Below are 18660 nucleotides of genomic sequence, written 5' to 3'. Positions count from 1 at the left end.
ATAAACAAACAAGCTTTCATAGAAAACAGCTATTTAATAATATTTCACAAAATTTAATCGGATAAATGCAGCCTTGGTGAGAATAGGAGACTTCTTTCAAAAACACTAAAAAAAAATCTTACTGACCCCAATACGGGCCATGCAACAAATATATGGTGTATGCTGAAAAATACTAGAACCAGAATTCTTTAATATTTCCAATGATTCCCATCTCTAAACATGACCTTAAACAGCATAATTATATTAAGACTGACTATAGTTGCAGTGGTCTGTTCAGCCAGACTTCATTTTTGTCTGTTATGGCCGCTCATGTTGCTGCTATCATAATGATGTGTCGTCTTTACTGTAGCAACAGGCTCTCGTCATCTCTTTCTGTTTCTGTCTCTTCACACGCTCGTTGTTTCCATGCTTCTGCTCAGGTGTTTCCTGCGCTGTCACGACCAACTCAGTCTATGCTTTTGGTCTCTGTACTTTTGCTTCCCTCCTTCTTTGTCCTTTGCATTCATCACAATCTGTCTTTGGGACGGGTGACTGTGTTGTTTGTGGTAGGGGGTCAGTCAGGCGTGCGGCGGAGAAGACAGGAGTCCCCCGTGTGGAGATTCCTCGCTGTCTGCCTTAATTGAGACATACTGTCATAGTGACACACACATTTGCATGGTGAGTGTGTTGTGGGGGTTTCTGAGGATGGAGGGGGCAGAGAAGAACTGTGCTGTTAATCAGCTCTCCATCTCCGTGAACGACAGAAAAGAGGCTCGTCTCCCGACGGTGACAGCTCTGAGAGGAGGGGGGACCAATGCTTTCATAGTCCTCTCTTCTCTTTCTCTCGCTCTTGTTTCGTCTTCTCATCCACTTGTGTTCAGCGTACGTTGAACTGAAGTCTATCGTCAGCTGAGGAAGCATGTTACAGTCTTCTGATTTGTTTTTCCCTCATCAGTCTTAGACACCTGAGCTTGACGTAGGATTTATTTTGAATCAATTTTCAAATTTACAATAATTTAGTTACAAAGTAAAACATTGAATCAAACATGAACTTAGAAAGACAAGAGTATTTTTCTTGTAAAACGTACTCCAATAATCCTATTTACAGGTGTCAGTGCCATATGAAGGTGAGCTACATTAAATATTAAAGGGAATGTTCACTCAAAAATGACATTTAATTATGTCATCATTTATTTACCCTCATGTAATTGCAATGCAAGGTTACAGCGACCAGGCTTCAAAAATTACATTAAAGTATCATAAAAGGATCATTAAAGCTGCAAGCAGCGATGATAGGTGGCTTTAGGAAAACAGAACATGGGTGGGCAATATGCATTTAAGTAGGTAAATATAGGAATACTACGTCAAAGTAATTTGTATTTACCACACTTCCTGCTGCCAGCTGGTGGCATTATGACTGTAACTAAATTTTCGCATGTAGATGTCTTCAGGCCAGGACTCTTGTCAAACGTGAAGTTTGGAGCAGATTGGACATTGTATGCTTGAGTTACAACAACTTCCTGTTTCGTGGCGATAATAGCATGCTCAGCTAAGTGTTGCTAGCTTATTTCTAGCATGTTTAGCACTCAATGGCATATTTTAGTATGTTGCTAGTAGTGCATCACAGTGTTAAATACGTCACTTCCTATGACTATAACTGAATATTGTCGTGTAGATGTGTTCAGGGCAGGACTCTTATCAAACATGTTATGTTTGGGGCAGATTGGACATAGAATGCCTGAGTTACAACAACTTCCTCTTTCATGACGATAATAGCATGCTTTAGCACTCAGCTAAGTGTTGCTAGCACGTGTCTAGCATGTTTAACACTCAATGGCATATTTTAGTATGTTGGTAGTAGCGCATCACAGTGTCAAACACGTCATTTCATGTTGCCAGTAGGTGGCGCTATTACTATACCTGAATACTGGCATGTATATATGTTCAGGGCAGGGCTCTTATCAAACATGTGAAGTTTGGTTCAGGTCTCTAGTGGGCCATTACTGGTTGCCTAATGTTTATGAATTACATTCACAGATGTTATTCCAATGAATCAGTTTTATTGCCGCTAAAAACAAACATTTTGGAAGGAAATGACTAAATATAAGTGGAATCAGTACATAAAATGCTTGATATTAAAGATGAACTACGGGATGTAGTGATGGATCACTTGCGCTCCACTGACTTAGCTACTATTGGTTGTCGCTTCCGAAAGTTGCTCTTCATTTGCATAAAGTTAAAGATACACTATGTACGTTTTTTTGTTAAAAATGAACTAAATGTCAACACATCATCAATCCTTCTTCCAAAACGTGGTTTGTATGCAACAAGTTTATATTTTAGACCAGCGAAATTGCATACATAAGTCACTCGCCTGTGCGCGTCTCGTCATATCTGTAAAAAGAGAAAAGTTGCTCCGCCTACTTTGACGCGTTTATGATGTGGGAGTGGCATAGATTAGTTGTCACAACGAGCGAGAACGGTAAATCTCCAACCTCGGGGGAATCACCCGTTTTAAACAAACGCCAAACAGAGGAGAGTCTGCTGGGAAATTGTGTATTACGTCGCGGAAGTTGACGCTTTTTCGAATGCGTAGGCTCACGCCAGAATCTCGTTATTTTACTTTATAAAGTTTTAAATAAGGATATTTGACCTGTGGGGGGGGAAATATTATGAAACCAACACAATCTCATGGCAATTCATAACTATTTACGTTTGGGCAGATTGGTGGCAAATTCGTATGAATTCGTACAATCTCATTCGTAAGTTTTCGTACAATATGCTACCTCAGTGACGGTTATGTGTAGTGGTATTTTTTTCTAAAAATAGTATACGTTTTCACATGCATCGTACGAATTCATTCGAAATCGCCACCTCGTAAAATAGAACCTTTTTTCATGAGATCGGATGAAACCAAAGAAATCTTTGATGAAACTCATGACACGACATTGAACGACACTCTTTCTGCGCTACGGCACAGGTCATGGCACGGTGTTTGATCACACACTGACAGACATAAGAAATCCTAATTGCCTCGATGCAAAGATTCAAAGCAAGGGGCATCCCTGCCGTTCAAATGCATTAGCGTTGGCTGGCATTAAACTAAAAATGGAAACACGATGTAGCTGTCATCACTGGCGGAGCGCTGAGAGAGAGAGAGTCCCGGCGGGTGCGCTCTCCGCTCTACCATAAGCAAACTGAATATGCATTAATGAACTCCATTGAAATGCAAAGTCTAGCAGCAATTTGTTCCATAAAGCTCTTAGGGAAATATGGATTAGACAGAGGGGCGATACATTAGGTGTTTCAGATAGCTTTGAGACGCTGCCTTTTTTCTCCATCTTGCTTTTTCTTGACTGAGAGAACCTGCTGTGGTTTCAATATGCATGAACCTCTTTTCATGTTGGCCGCTCGCTCTCTTTGTCTGTCACTGTAGGTGGCATGAGGTGGTCAGTGTACAGGCTGGCATGCCGAGCACAGTGTTCATATGTTGAAGGAGTCACAACAAAACCTGATATAGTGTTATGTTGCCGTAGGTCGAATATATTTTAAATTTGGCTAAAGTTTGGATGATCTATATAAAGGACTTTTAATTTGACTAACACTAGATGGGTTGAGAGCAAAATTTATGTATATAGAAAACTTCACAAAATGTGTTTGCATTGCCCTGTAATGTCATCACCAAGGTTGATCAAAAATACAATAAAAACAGTAATATTGTGAAATATTACTACGACTTCAAATAAATGTTTTCCATGTTAAAATAGAATTTATTCTTGTGACTCAAAACTGAATTTTCAGCATCATCTCCAGTGTCACATGATCCTTCAGAAATCATTCAAAATCATTCAAGTTCAAAAGAACCGAATTTATCATTAATTTCTTCCTAAAAAAATATTACTGACCCCAAACTTTTGAACATAAGTGTACATGTATCCAAGTGTGTTTATTTATTTATTTAAATGTTATACTCAAGACCCCTACATTTAATGAAATTACTAAATAACTGTAGCTGTATGTTCAATTAATATATAAATGTATGTTATATGTATTGTAAAAAACCACAAACATGCTTTGTACACTCTAAAAAATGTATTGCTTGCTTAAAATGAACCCAAAATATGTTGTTTAATGAACAATAATTAAACAATAAACATGTATTAAATTGCTTAGATGTTCACCTTTTGATTATTACTGTTGCCTCTAGTAATTATGTGTCTGATTTTTAATTTCCAACCTATTTTGGGTTCATTTTAAGCCAGACATATAGTCATTTTTAAACAATAGTTGAGTTAAATAAAACTGCCCAGCATGTTGGTCAAACATTTAACCCAACTGCTGGGTTTGTCCATTTCTAACCCAACTTGGGTTGTTTTTAACCCAGATTTTTTTAAAGTGTGTTTAATATATGTGAATATGGTTTATATCGATATACATTTTGGACTGAACATCCACCTGTCGCTTTGCACTGGATTAGGACACAAGTTACAAGTTAGGACAGAGCATCTTCATTTGCACTTCAGACCATGTTGTCTTCAATACTTTCTCATTTGATTATTTATTTATTTATCTTTTGGAACTTGATGGACACAAAGCAAAAGACACGCTGGATGACACATACCGTGGTACAACAGTATAGATTGATGTATACAGCCTCAGGTCACCTGAATGAGTGTATTTCCCACACACACATTTACACCTTCAGGAGGCCCTTGGTGTAGAGAAGAGAGCCAGACTGGAGGAGGACCGAATCAGTGACAGCAGTGGCTGTACGGCTGCTGTTAGACCCTGAAGCGCAGACTTAATTAAACAGACCCTCTCTCTCACTCTGTTCCACGGGGTCTTTAATGAAGTGGTCTCCTCCATCGATCCTGCTGAACATTGGGTCTTCTTCCTCTGCTGGTTTGGCTGGCAGCCATTTGGCTTCGCTCTGTCAGCTCCGCGCGGCTAATTAGCTCTGTTGTTCTTTTGCCTCCCTGAGATTTCCTCCTTGTTTCAAGTTGAGGAGGGAAGTGCAAAGAGGGCTGGATCAGGCATATAGCAACACAACTGCCACCAGTCCTTACATTCAAAACATGCCACAGCAGAGAGACATATCTTCATGTCAAAGAATGATATTATGTTACTGTGTGGTTATATATGGTTATATAAGTTATCTTGGTCAGAGTAAACTAAAGTGTTACCACCATATTTAATGACACATAGGCAATCAAAGTTTGGAAGGGAGTAAATCGTCCCCTCTAAAAACATGTTAAAAGTTTTCGAGAGAGTAATACTTGGCTATTTCATATTGCAAAGATGTCAGCCAATCACAGCAGTGGGCGTTTACACTGAAGTCTCACAGCAGACACGCCCCTTAAAACAGAGTGTCCAAATAAGAGGGATAAAATCAGGGTAGGAAAAATTCCTTTTATTTCTTTATTATGACAATATTTGATGTAAAAAGCATACTAACATTATAAGTGCACCCCAGGAAACATTATAAAACAAACACAACACAGTTCATGACCCCTTTAAAGAGTCGGTGTTTCCCGAAACCATAGTTCCAATGTACATTCGCAAACAGCATCGCAAAGTAGTGTGGTTAGAACGACGGCTCTCGGCCTGTGGTTAGAAGCATACAGTGGGTACAGAAAGTATTCAGACCCCCTTAAATTTTTCACTCTTTGTTATATTGCAGCCATTTGCTAAAATCATTTAAGTTCATTTTTATTCCTCATTAATGTACACACAGCACCCCATATTGACAGAAAAACACAGAATTGTTGACATTTTTGCAGATTTATTAAAAAAGAAAAACTGAAATATCACATGGTCCTAAGTATTCAGACCCTTTGCTGTGACACTCATATATTTAACTCAGGTGCTGTCCATTTCTTCTGATCATCCTTGAGATGGTTCTACACCTTCATTTGAGTCCAGCTGTGTTTGATTATACTGATTGGACTTGATTAGGAAAGCCACACACCTGTCTATATAAGACCTTACAGCTCACAGTGCATGTCAGAGCAAATGAGAATCATGAGGTCAAAGGAACTGCCTGAAGAGCTCAGAGACAGAATTGTGGCAAGGCACAGATCTGGCCAAGGTTACAAAAAAATTTCTGCTGCACTTAAGGTTCCTAAGAGCACAGTGGCCTCCATAATCCTTAAACGGAAGACATTTGGGACGACCAGAACCCTTCCTAGAGCTGGCCGTCCGGCCAAACTGAGCTATCGGGGGAGAAGAGCCTTGGTGAGAGAGGTAAAGAAGAACCCAGAGATCACTGTGGCTGAGCTCCAGAGATGCAGTCGGGAGATGGGAGAAAGTTGTAGAAAGTCAACCATCACTGCAGCCCTCCACCAGTCTGGTGGAGGGCTGCAGTGATGGTTGACTTTCTATAGCTCACCATAGCTTTATGGCAGAGTGGCCCGACGGAAGCCTCTCCTCAGTGCAAGACACATGAAAAAACACCTGAAGGACTCCAAGATGGTGAGAAATAAGATTCTCTGGTCTGATGAGACCAAGATAGAACTTTTTGGCCTTAATTCTAAGCGGTATGTGTGGAGAAAACCAGGCACTGCTCATCACCTGTCCAATACAGTCCCAACAGTGAAGCATGGTGGTGGCAGCATCATGCTGTGGGGGTGTTTTTCAGCTGCAGGGACAGGACGACTGGTTGCAATCGAGGGAAAGATGAATGCGGCCAAGTACAGGGATATCCTGGACGAAAACCTTCTCCAGAGTGCTCAGGACCTCAGACTGGGCCGAAGGTTTACCTTCCAACAAGACAATGACCCTAAGCACACAGCTAAAATAACGAAGGAGTGGCTTCACAACAACTCCGTGACTGTTCTTGAATGGCCCAGCCAGAGCCCTGACTTAAACCCAATTGAGCATCTCTGGAGAGACCTAAAAATGGCTGTCCACCAACGTTTACCATCCAACCTGACAGAACTGGAGAGGATCTGCAAGGAGGAATGGCAGAGGATCCCCAAATCCAGGTGTGAAAAACTTGTTGCATCTTTCCCAAAAAGACTCATGGCTGTATTAGATCAAAAGGGTGCTTCTACTAAATACTGAGCAAAGGGTCTGAATACTTAGGACCATGTGTTATTTCAGTTTTTCTTTTTTAATAAATCTGCAAAAATGTCAACAATTCTGTTTTTTTCTGTCAATATGGGGTGCTGTGTGTACATTAATGAGGAAAAAAAATGAACTTAAATGATTTTAGCAAATGGCTGCAATATAACAAAGAGTGAAAAATTTAATGGGGTCTGAATACTTTCCGTACCCACTGTAGTTTCTTGTTTGCATGACGTGTGGACTTAATAAATCTTTGTCTTAAGCAAAATAAGCAAGCTGACATTCAGTACAATCTATATCTTTTATTTTAAATATGTACAAATGTCATTTACGTCTATTAGTTTGTCAAGAGATTTAAAGCTGCGTTTTTGAAAAGTGCGCATGTATGTACAAGCTCTGGCATGTAAGAAGGAGCCTGATTGAATCTGGAAATAAAGCAAAATAAATGAGAAGAATTAGTCCTTCATAATTTATAGCAAAAAATCTGACATTAATTCGAACTCAAACGGATTAATTAAAAGACATTATTACTCCACCACCTGCATGACATCATTAACCAATGTGGTTGAATGACAATTTTGCAACAGTGTGGTTTTGGGAAACAGTCGTGACTAGTTGATTTCTTGAACGATGCATCGCAGCAAGTTAAGCACCCTTGAATAGTATTATTATACTATAGGGTTGTATTATAGTAGATGCTAATAAATTAATCTGTCAGCAAACATGATATATGGCAGGATTGGGAGTTGATCACTTTTTCAGCAGCCTTGGTTCTGGAAGTACTTTTCCTGTAGGGATTTCAGAAAAAGTTCTCATTAAAGTTATAAGCCATGAACCATGCCAAGGTGAATCACAACATTAAAACTTTTATTTGAGGCAAAAAAGAATTTGACAATCAGACAAAAATACAAAGATACAAAACTGTGTACTTAACGGCTTTAATGAGGGATAGTCGAATTAGAAACAATGGAGAAATATAAAACTATTGATTTAAAGTTGTTGATTATATGATTATATGCATACACCATGACACATCCAAGATGGAGAACAATGTGCGCACACACACACACCCAAAAACACAGAGAGAGAGAGAGAGAGAGTACAAACTTCAGTACAAAAAAAAAAAAAAAAAATGCACAAATTGGACAAAAAGTTATTTTTATTGTTATAATTGTGATTTCATAATATGTAGATATGAATCCAACTGGAAAAACCCACAAACATGCTTTGTACACTCTAAAAAAATGCTGGGTTAAAAACAACCCAAGTTGGGTTAAATATGGCCAAAACCAGTGACTGGGTTGTTTTAACCCAGCGGTTGGGTTAAATGTTTGCCCAACCTGCTGGGTAGTTTTATTTAACTCAACTATTGTTTAAAAATGACTGTATTGCTTGCTTAAAATGAACCCAAAATATGTTGGACATTAACATTTATTAATGTTTAATGAACAATAATTAAACAATAAACATTTATTAAATAGCTTACTAATAAATTTTCACCTTTTGATTATTATTGTTGCCTCTAGTAATTATGTGTCTGATTTTTAATTTCCAACCTATTTTGGGTTCATTTTAAGTCAGCCATATAGTCATTTTTAAACAATAGTTGGGTTAAATAAAACTGCCCAGCAGGTTGGGCAAACATTTAACCCAACCGCTGGGTTTGTCCATTTTCAACACAACTTGGGTTGTTTTTAACCCAGAATTTTTTAAAGTGTGTTTAATATAAGGATGTGAATATGGTTTATATTGATATACATTTTGGACTGAACATCCACCTGTCGCTTTGCACTGGATTAGGACACAAGTTACAAGTTAGGACAGAGCATCTTCATTTGCATGTTGTCTTTCTTATTTGATTATTTATTTATCTATCTTTTGAAACTTGATAGAAACATGGAGAAATACAAAACTATTGATTTAAAGTTGTTGATTATACGAATATATACATACACCATGACACATCCAAGATGGAGAACAATGTAGCACACACACACACACACAGAGAGAGAGAGAGAGAGAGAGAGAGAGAGAGAGAGATGAAAGCACAAACTTCAGTACAAAAAAAAATGCACAAATTGGACAAAAAGTTATTTTTATTGTTATAATTGTGATAATATATAGATATGAATCCAACTGGAAAAACATGAAAATATGTCTTTAAATTAGTAAAATAGCATGTCAAATAGCATATCAAGTAGCAATAGCAAACTTAGTGGAGTTCTAGTGGAGTGGAGCTCTGCAGCCATCTACTGGTAATTTTTTACTTTTTGATGGCAAAAATCTTAACACTAAACCATGGCAAATTGTCCATGTTATTTCCATGAATGTGGGGTTTTTTTAAAAGTGAATTTTACATAAATGGTTGTTATTTTGAAAAAAAAAAAAAACTATTTAAAAAAAATATTTATTTATTTATTTATATAAATTTAAAACATGCAATAAATCCCTCCAAAACTACACAAATGTAGAGTAAAAACATTAATAAAGTAAGTAAAATTACATTTGTTTAGAAAAACAACAACATTATTTTGTTACAAAATCACATTTTATTGTCTGGGGTCTCTGGACACCCCAACAGCCAGAGTTTACATCCCAAACAAATAGCTTACAAGGGTTTTAATTATTATTATTATTTTTATTATTATTCTATATGCATTAGAGTGAAAAATATAACTTTTTTTAACCGTTTCAATCATACTGTTATATGGTCCAAGAAGTGTTCAGGGAAACTGGATGGTACATTGACATTCATCTCTAACGTATCAGGTTACGTATGTAACCATGGTTCCCTGAGAACAGGGAACATCTCAGGTTACGTATGTAACCATGGTTCCCTTTCGAAAGGGAACCTAGATGAACAAAAGCAAGACGAGCCCATTATCTAGGTTGTTTCAATGTACAATGGGAAACCTATAAACCTGAATATCCAGTATCATGGTCTATGGTCCTATGTCAAGCTACGTCATGGTGCAAATAGTCAACCAACTCTGCCCACTATTGCATCAATCACTCTTTGTTGCTATTTAAACTTGGTACAAAAAGTATTCACAATTGTGTAAATAACATTCCTTTTTTAATTTAGTTTAAATAGCTGATGCTAAAATAAAAAAAAACAAAAAGCCCATTTATCCCCCACAACTAACTGCAACCTGGCATTCAGATCTGCCTCCATTTTGTTTAGTTAAGCTTCCTACAATCCAATCAATTCCCTTAGGATGAAATCAAGTCCTGCCCTACATTTTTTTTCTCCTTATTCCAGAAGCCGTTTCATTCAGATACATCACAATTGGGAAGAAAAACTATTGCTGACTTTAAGCTTAACTATTCTACTGTTCTTGGCATGAAGCACAATCTGTTAAATGATTTTACTGTACCATACAAGTTCATTGTTTGAAAGCACGCCACTGTATTGTGCTTTAGTTGCAGACCTGTCCACCCATGCCACACCCAACGCCTTGCTCTTGGAAATGCTTGTGCTTGTCTTTCCTTTTGTTCCTTTTATAACAACCCAGAAGGCATCTTCTATCTGTCTGGTTTCATATTTCTGAATCACAAATAAGTTAAAGTAACAGTGTAATTAGAAATGAAAATGAATGTACTTACCCTCATGTCATTCCAATCCCACACAACAGATGTTTTGATTGTCACTCCTTCTAATGCAAACCACAAAAAATGGGTTTTGTAAAATGTGTGGTTTACATTTGTGATTCCAGAGTCGAAATCTCTCCGCGCTTGTTTTGGCCAACAAAAAACACTGACACAGAGATGGAAGCCTGAGATATAAGACATCCAACCCCATTTCCAGAAAATTTGGGACATTTTGTAAAATGCAATAAAATCAAGAGTCTGTGATTTGTTAATTATCTTGAACCTTTATTTAAATGACAACAATACAAAGAGAAAACTTCCAACGTTTCCACTGGCCAGCTAAATTGTATTTTGTAAATATAAGCTAATTTTGATGGCCCAACACACTGCAAAAATGTTGGGACAGAGGCAAAATAAAAATGAAATAAAAAGATTATAGAATATCCAAGTTAAACTGTTTTGAAACAGTCCGAAATAAGCAGGTGAATTGGTAATAGGTGAGGGTATCGTGTTTAGGTATAAAAGGAATATCCAACAAAGGCTCAGTCTTTGCAAGCAAAAATGGGTCATGGCTCACCACTTTGTGCCAAATTTCATGAGTGAATTGTCAAACAATTTAAAAATCACATTTCTCAATGCAATATCGCAAAGAATTTAGGTCTTTCACCATCTAGCATGCATAATATTGTGAAAATATTCAGGGAATCCAGAGAAATCTCAGACTGTGTAAGGCAAGCAAGAAAACCTCTGTTGAATGTGCCTGACCTTTGACCCCTCGGATGGCACAGCATGAGAATCCGTCATGCTACTGTGTTAAACAGGCATGTATTCATGATACTAAGCGGGGCAGCCGGTGTCGTGAGAAATCGGGTCTCCTTTAGGACCCAGGCGGTAATGCCTGATCAAAAGTTATCATTTCACTATTGTAAGGTGTTTATTACATTAAGTTTATTAAAACAACAGGCTTGAAATATAAAATGAATGCCTATGTATTGCATAATAAAACAAACTGGAAACACAACCATGTCTAAAAAAGATATTAACAGTTTATATCTAAAGATTTGTCACAGACTTTTCATGTTACTCCGGTGTTTAGAGTATGATAAGAGCGTTTATCACCAACTTAGAAACAAGCTGTTTCTCATTATGTAGGAAAATGCAGACTCCCGCCCAGCAAGCATCTATAGACCCATTTGAAGCAGACGTCACAGCTGCACAGCAAAATCTCCATAGTTAAATCACCTCTGCTCAGAGTATATATGGTCCCTCTCTAAATAGTGTTAAAATAACACTGAAGCAGAGTTAAAGTTAATGAGATAATTAAACTATTAATTAAGTGACAATTGTGCATTAGTGATGAACACCTGCTGTTAACAAGCAGACTCACTGAAGAAAAGAGAAACACAAGAACTACAACTGACTTCAGTCACAGCCTTATTAATTGCTTAATTATCTCAATTTTAACTCTGCTTCAGTGTTACTTTAACACTATTTAGAGAGGGACCATATGTACTCTGAGCAGAGTTGATTTAACTCTGTGAATTTTACTGTGTACGTCACTTGCAGCTGCACATGCAAAAAAAATAGTGGTACCAAGTGGAGGAAAATGTGCGAAATCCATAGAATAAGAGAAAAATGTTTTGTTGTGCCTCTGGATGTCAGAATCGGAATGCAAAAAATATAAGTTGCGTCCCAAATGACGCACTATACACTATGCACTTATACACTATGTACTTATGTATCTACTCATCCATGTAGTGCGTGAATTGTATAAGGTTGTTTTGTCATTTAACAACAGAGGCAGATACCCCCTCTCCCTCCGCTACGTAATTAAAGCTGCGACAGTTGAGTGCATGAAGTGTCCAACATTCCACACTTCGTTTTTTTCTGTTAATTTAGTGCATCATCCGGGTATTTAAAGTGCACTTTTTCTTTTTGGAATTTTCTGTGTGAACGCACTACTCGCACTATTTGTACTTAAAAACATCATAGAATAGTGCATAAGTACGCAAATTGGGACGCACCTATAGTCTTCATTTTTATAGAATACCTTTATTGAAGACTCCCTTTGAAGCTAAATGGAGACGTTTATGTTGCAATTCATAGACTGGACTGATGAAACCTGCTATGATTAGTCTACTATTAAAGCATGAATTTGATGTAAACAGTAAGGCCCAATCCCATTTCTACCCCTTACCCCTTCCCCTTTCCCCTACCCCTTCGTTTTGCGCGTTCACCTGAAGGGGTAGGGGTGTCTCGATTCTCTTTTGGCTGGAGTGGTAGGGGTAAGGGGAAGGGCCAGATAGCCCTTCAAACGAAGATTTTTCGGGACCACACTTCGAACGAAGGGGTATGAGAAATTTCCCTGCATACACCGACTACCGTGCTGCTAGAATGCGTGTAGTGATAATGGTAGTGATATTTCTACTCAGGATCGATCATTTATGTGTTACCTGGCTGCCAGTTTCTCCGTAGCTTGCTAAACGCGCTATTTGAATGATGTGGTTAAATGTTGAATACTGGTTAAATGTTACAGGACACTAATAAAAGAAACCAGGTATGATGACGTGTGTAATGGTGTAGTAGTGGTGTCCCATTTCTTAGGGGAATATTTTCACCCCTACACCTTGCCACTCTGTTTCAAGGGGCAAGGGGAAGGGCAAAGGGGTATAAAATAGAATTGGGACTGGGCCTAAGTCTACATAATATTCACATATGCAGTTCATAGGGGACATACATACATAGCAGTTACAGCATAAACTAATATTTAAACCTATAACATTTTACATAGATAACTTTTAAACATAGCCTATAACATTTTTGAGATATAAACTCGGATTTGCGAGAAAAAAAAGTCAGAATTGTGAGATACAAATTCGAAATGAATTTTTTTATTCTTTTATTCCGTGGCTTCCATATACTGCTACTGCAGAACTGTCATTTTCTGCCACCAGGTAGGCTCCGTCCACAAAAAAATCGTCATCGCTGTTTGCAAACACCAAATTGGTCTATTTAAACAACATTAACAGTGGCATATAGATTGCCATCGCCTCGCTTGAACAATATAGGTTCTCACTTGGTCTCTTTGGAAAGAAATTTGAGTGGAATTGTTTTCCCTTACTGTTTACGTTCCTCCCCTCTTCTTTTTGCCTAATCTCTGTTTGAACATTGTGCACGGCGGCGGCGAGACTAAAGGATGATTGCTCCTCTCCGGCGAGTCCGTTTTCCCTCACAGCCAATCAGCGCTTTGCAACGTTCCTAGATAACCAATCAAATCATGCAAATTGCGTGCGTGCTGTGCTCGTAGGATGCGCCGACACAGACGTGTGCCAAAGCTTGTCAAACGAATGAACAGAAATAGTGCAGATGCAGTGTACGCACACAATTGTAAAATAATATTAATAATAATAATAATTTCAGGATCATTGAGGGCTCCTCACACGCCAGGGCCTTATGCACTCTTTCACCCTTTTCCCCCCACTTTGCCCCTGATCCTCACTTAAAGTGGTGGTATAATGCCACTTTTACAAGATGTAAAATAAGTCTCTGATGTCCACAGAGTGTGTATGTGAAGTTTTAGCTCAAAATACCCTACAGATAATTTTTTATAGCATGTTAAATTTGTCACTTTTTGAGGGTGAGCAAAAATGCTCCGTTTTTGTGTGTGTCCCTTTAAATGCTAATGAGCTGCTGCTCTCAAATGGGAGCGGAGTTTCAGGAGCTTGTGTTAGCACTTAGCAGTGCCTCACATTACCTCACGCACGCAGAAACTGTTCTGCCTTTTATGTTCAAAACGATGATGGAGAGACTCAAGAACAACATTTTGAATGCAACAGGATGCTTCTGAACGGTTAGTTGATGAATTTATGTAGCTGAAGTGGAGTTAACTATCTTAAAGTCATTGATTAGCATATTCTGTCGTGATAATCTATAAATCGCTCCTGTGGGAACTGTTGTAAGATCCTACAGAGCCAGAGAATATATGCTGCATGAAGATAGAACGGGTATAGTTTAGTTTTAATTACGGCTATAACTTGTCATTTTGTCATCTTGCTTTTATGACATGCTATTGCATTTGTGTTATGCACTGTAATGCAGTAACATGGCCTCACCCCCTTTGTTGCGTGTTCTCAGGGGCAGGGTTTATGTAAATTCTAGGGTTAGTGATGTCACCAACCCAGGAAGAAGCTTGTTGTAGTCCCTACGAGCCGTTTGTTGTAGTCCTTAAACAGAGAATTCTTTAAAAGACAATATCTCTGTTTGCATTGAACTTTCAGCGCTGTAACTTTGCAGATGTTGTTTATGCTCAAGCAGCAACATTACACACTAACTAAAGTTAAAAAAGTGAAATCGCAATGAACCACCCCTTTACTGTCATCCATCAATACCATCAGTATATCAAAATGCTTAAATACTAAAACTCCAGTATCAAAAATAATTTATAGAAAATATTGTATTTCATAACTTCTCTTTAGTTGAAATACCATTCATAAATATCGTGAGCTTCTTTATAATCTCTGTGACGTGCTATATAGTCACAGGCAGTGCAGATAGCCAGAACAAACTCTTGGGTTTGTTGTATTAAATGAGGAGTTGGAGTGAGATGTTTCCTCCAGGTAAAGAACCTGCCATACACTTCTTTGTCCTTGTCCAGCTGAAGCAGATATTCTGCCAGTGACTTTGCATCTGGAAAGTTATTCACATGAATGAAGGCATCGCCGGGAACAAAGTTTTCATAGTTTTTTCTCGGAGGACCCAAAACCACAGGGACGGTACCTGCAGCAAGCGGCCCATTGATCTTCTCCGTGATGTAGTCCTTGTGGATGGAGTTCTCAAAGGAAAGGTAAAACTTGCAGCTCGCCAAGGTAGGATAATATTCGTTATAATCCAGAAATTTTGAATAAGCCTTTCCGAACATATGCACTTCAGTGTGTTTGCTTAATTCTTGGTAAAACTGGTTCCTTGTGCCGACGCCCGTTGAGGCAGCATTGTTACTCACAATCCAACACACCAGTTTGTCTTTTTTGGGAATTACAATCTCCTCATCTGGTTTCTTCCTGGGGGTCAAGTGCATCCGTACAGTAATGTCAGCATCACGTCTGTAGCTGAGAGTGAGATTGAACAGGTTTTCCAGACCTGGTATTTTTTGTGTGTTAGTCTGTGATTCCAAATGTAACCAAATCCACCTCTGGAAGGAGGAAGGTTGGACAGGTCCCAACTGATGGCCCTGTGATAAACCATGACAGCATCTGCATCACTGTAGAGAGATCTATCATCCGTCAACTTACAATTATCAATTTTGTAAAACGTTTTGCAGTCACTCAGCTCAAACCTGTAATTTTCAGGCCAGACCCACAGCAGAAGTATAGGTTTGTCTTCTACTGCATCAGTAACACAGCTCTTGCACAGCTCACAGCTCAGTTGTTTTGTTCAGTTCTAGGAAGTGGAGGTCGGACAATTCTTTGAAGGTGATAACCAAGAAAACATGACTATCAGATAGACGACACCTGCCAACGTCACTGTTAGACCCTGATGACACAGCGATGAGCCATTTGTGCTTGACATTTTCGGATCTGAAGGGAATTATTGAAAAAAAAGTCATTATTTGCTTTCACAGACAAGAACAATCATAAATTCCTCAATAAAAAGACTAGAATCAGTTCACAGCTCTGTGGGAGACAAAAGATACAGCTATATGAAAATTAATCATTGCCTTAATAAAACAAACCTAAACTTCAGTTTTATTAGTTTTAAGCAATTTTAGTCTTTTTAAATTTACATTTTATATTTAAATTTTTTGTAATTTAAATTCAGTTTCTCACCTGATTAAAATGTACAGTTTCGTGTTGCATATAAAGCCAGCATCTGAGGATTACACTAGATGATTTAAAAAATCATGCTTGAGAAGAGATAAACGACACAGACCAATCACAATTCAGTATACAAATATCACTATGACACCATCTAACCAAACACACCCAAACCAGTTTATCAAGATTTGCCCAGAACCATTAGCTGCAACCAGCAAGTATTGTGATTAAAGCAAAAATCCTCTAGAGCAAAAAAAAAAAAAAAAAAAAACTGTGTTAATTACATGCTGTGAAATTACATGTTTTAACCACGAGCTGAAATATAACTGTCTTTAAAATATAGGTCAATAGAATTAAATGTTGATTACAACTTTTGGCCAGCAGGTTGCACTGCCATATAAAAATGGGCCAGAAACTAAACAGCAATCATGTTAAATGTTGCAATGAATGATCCACAATAAAAAAAGGGGGGATACCACCAGGATTACAATCGTTTCATTTAAAACTAAATAAATCATTATTTTGACATAACACATATTAAGCGCTGCTTGATTATACAGTATTTCCTGGTTCTGTTGCCAGTGACGACTCACGTGAGCCACCTGCTTTCAATTCATGGAAAATTCGCTGCTATTTTGTTTTCAAAGAAGAAAATGCAAACGACATGGTTGTACAGTGCAAACTCTGCCTTCCAGCTACGAAAACACTTTCTTTATCAAAAGACTAAAACAATAATACCATACTGTAGCCACTAGATGTCTGAATAGCCCTTTACACACACACACACACACACACACACACACACATATATATATATATATATATATATATATATATATATATATAGTTTTTAAAAGTAACCAAAATGCTAAACATTAAAATTAAAGCAGAACAAACATGAACAGAAATGTTTGATCCGAGCTTGTTCAGTTTGGTTATGATCTGATGTGACTTTTATATTTTTAAGCTCTAAACAATAACAATGATAATAATATTGCAATAGATAATTTATCCGATTTTTAAAATATTTTTATTGTTGAGAACTTGCAGAACTTGTTAAAAACTTGCAGAAATTGAGAAGAAATAATTAAATTTAAATTTAAAAATGCAATTTATTTACAGTAAAGTTGTTGTTTTTTTATATACATGTGAACTTGAAGTAATCCAAAAGTAATCAGATTACATTACTTTCATATTGTGGTACTTGGATTACATTACTGAATACTTTTTTATGAAGTAATTTGTAACTAACGGAATACATTTTTAAAGTAACCCTCCCAAGCCTGTATATATATATATATATATATATATATATATATATATATATATATACACCCTGTGTTCTCCCTCAGTCTCTGTCAGTTCTCGTTTGTATTAATGTGGTTTTTCTCCTGAGTTTCTCTTGGTTCCTTGACTTTTGTTATTAAAGTCTACCTTCCAGTATTCTTCCTCGTCTTGTGCAAGGACCACGTTATGTAACAGTACTAAAATTCACAATTTAACAGTAAGTATACTTTTAGCATAAAGTAGTAAAGGGCTATATTTTAATGTGGGGGGAAAACGCTACTAATGACATACTAAAGCCCTATTCGGACGGTAATCCAGTATGTCGGTGTTTTTTCTCCCACCACTTGCGTAAAAATCCACATCCAAATTGCCTACTGTTTTTTGACAAACACCAAGGTCGTGTGGTGATTTAGTTGCCGTCTGAATCCACATCTCTGAGTTTACAAAAAGAGATCAATATAATTCACTGTTTACATTTTTTTTGGCCACTGCGGAGCACCGTATGATAATTGTTGAGCTTCGCTGTAATTTGCACGCATTTTAAAGATACATTTATAACGGAAATGTTGGAAAGTATTTACAGGAAGAATATTAAGATGTTAAGAAAAAAAGGAGAAAGAGAAATAAAGCAGAAATGGGCAGTTATTCTGCCAGTAACGGGTGTGCAATACCATTTTAAAATGTGTAGCCTACATACAATTACATTAAAAATATAAACCAAGCAGCTTTATGCTTACCTCATGTAGGATACTGTAAATAAAAGGTTGCATTAACTTATTTTCGCTAAATTCCCCATTTTTAATATGCAAGACAACATTTCAACTATATAGCATGTATATCTTCCTATTTTTAAACAGATTTAAATAATAATAAAAAAATAGAATATTATTATTACATTAAATATGAATTTATTCTCATTATTCCAAGC

General features: G+C 37.4%; 1 protein-coding gene across 1 annotated transcript; it reads right to left on the bottom strand.

Moving 5' to 3' along the window:
• Window positions 1–10899: 10899 nt before the first annotated feature.
• LOC127517806 (4-galactosyl-N-acetylglucosaminide 3-alpha-L-fucosyltransferase 9-like) lies at window positions 10900–18474 on the bottom strand. Its single transcript, XM_051903899.1, has 2 exons — window positions 18470–18474; window positions 10900–15884 (listed from the first exon to the last, which is right to left on the bottom strand). Exons 1-2 carry the CDS (start codon window positions 18472–18474, stop codon window positions 15107–15109), a joined length of 783 nt encoding a protein of 260 aa, XP_051759859.1. The 3' UTR covers window positions 10900–15106.
• Window positions 18475–18660: the final 186 nt, after the last annotated feature.

The sequence above is a fragment of the Ctenopharyngodon idella genome, chromosome 8 (assembly GCF_019924925.1).
Source record: "Ctenopharyngodon idella isolate HZGC_01 chromosome 8, HZGC01, whole genome shotgun sequence".
Taxonomy (NCBI): domain Eukaryota; kingdom Metazoa; phylum Chordata; class Actinopteri; order Cypriniformes; family Xenocyprididae; genus Ctenopharyngodon; species Ctenopharyngodon idella.
This window is presented reverse-complemented; position numbering and strand designations above follow the sequence as displayed.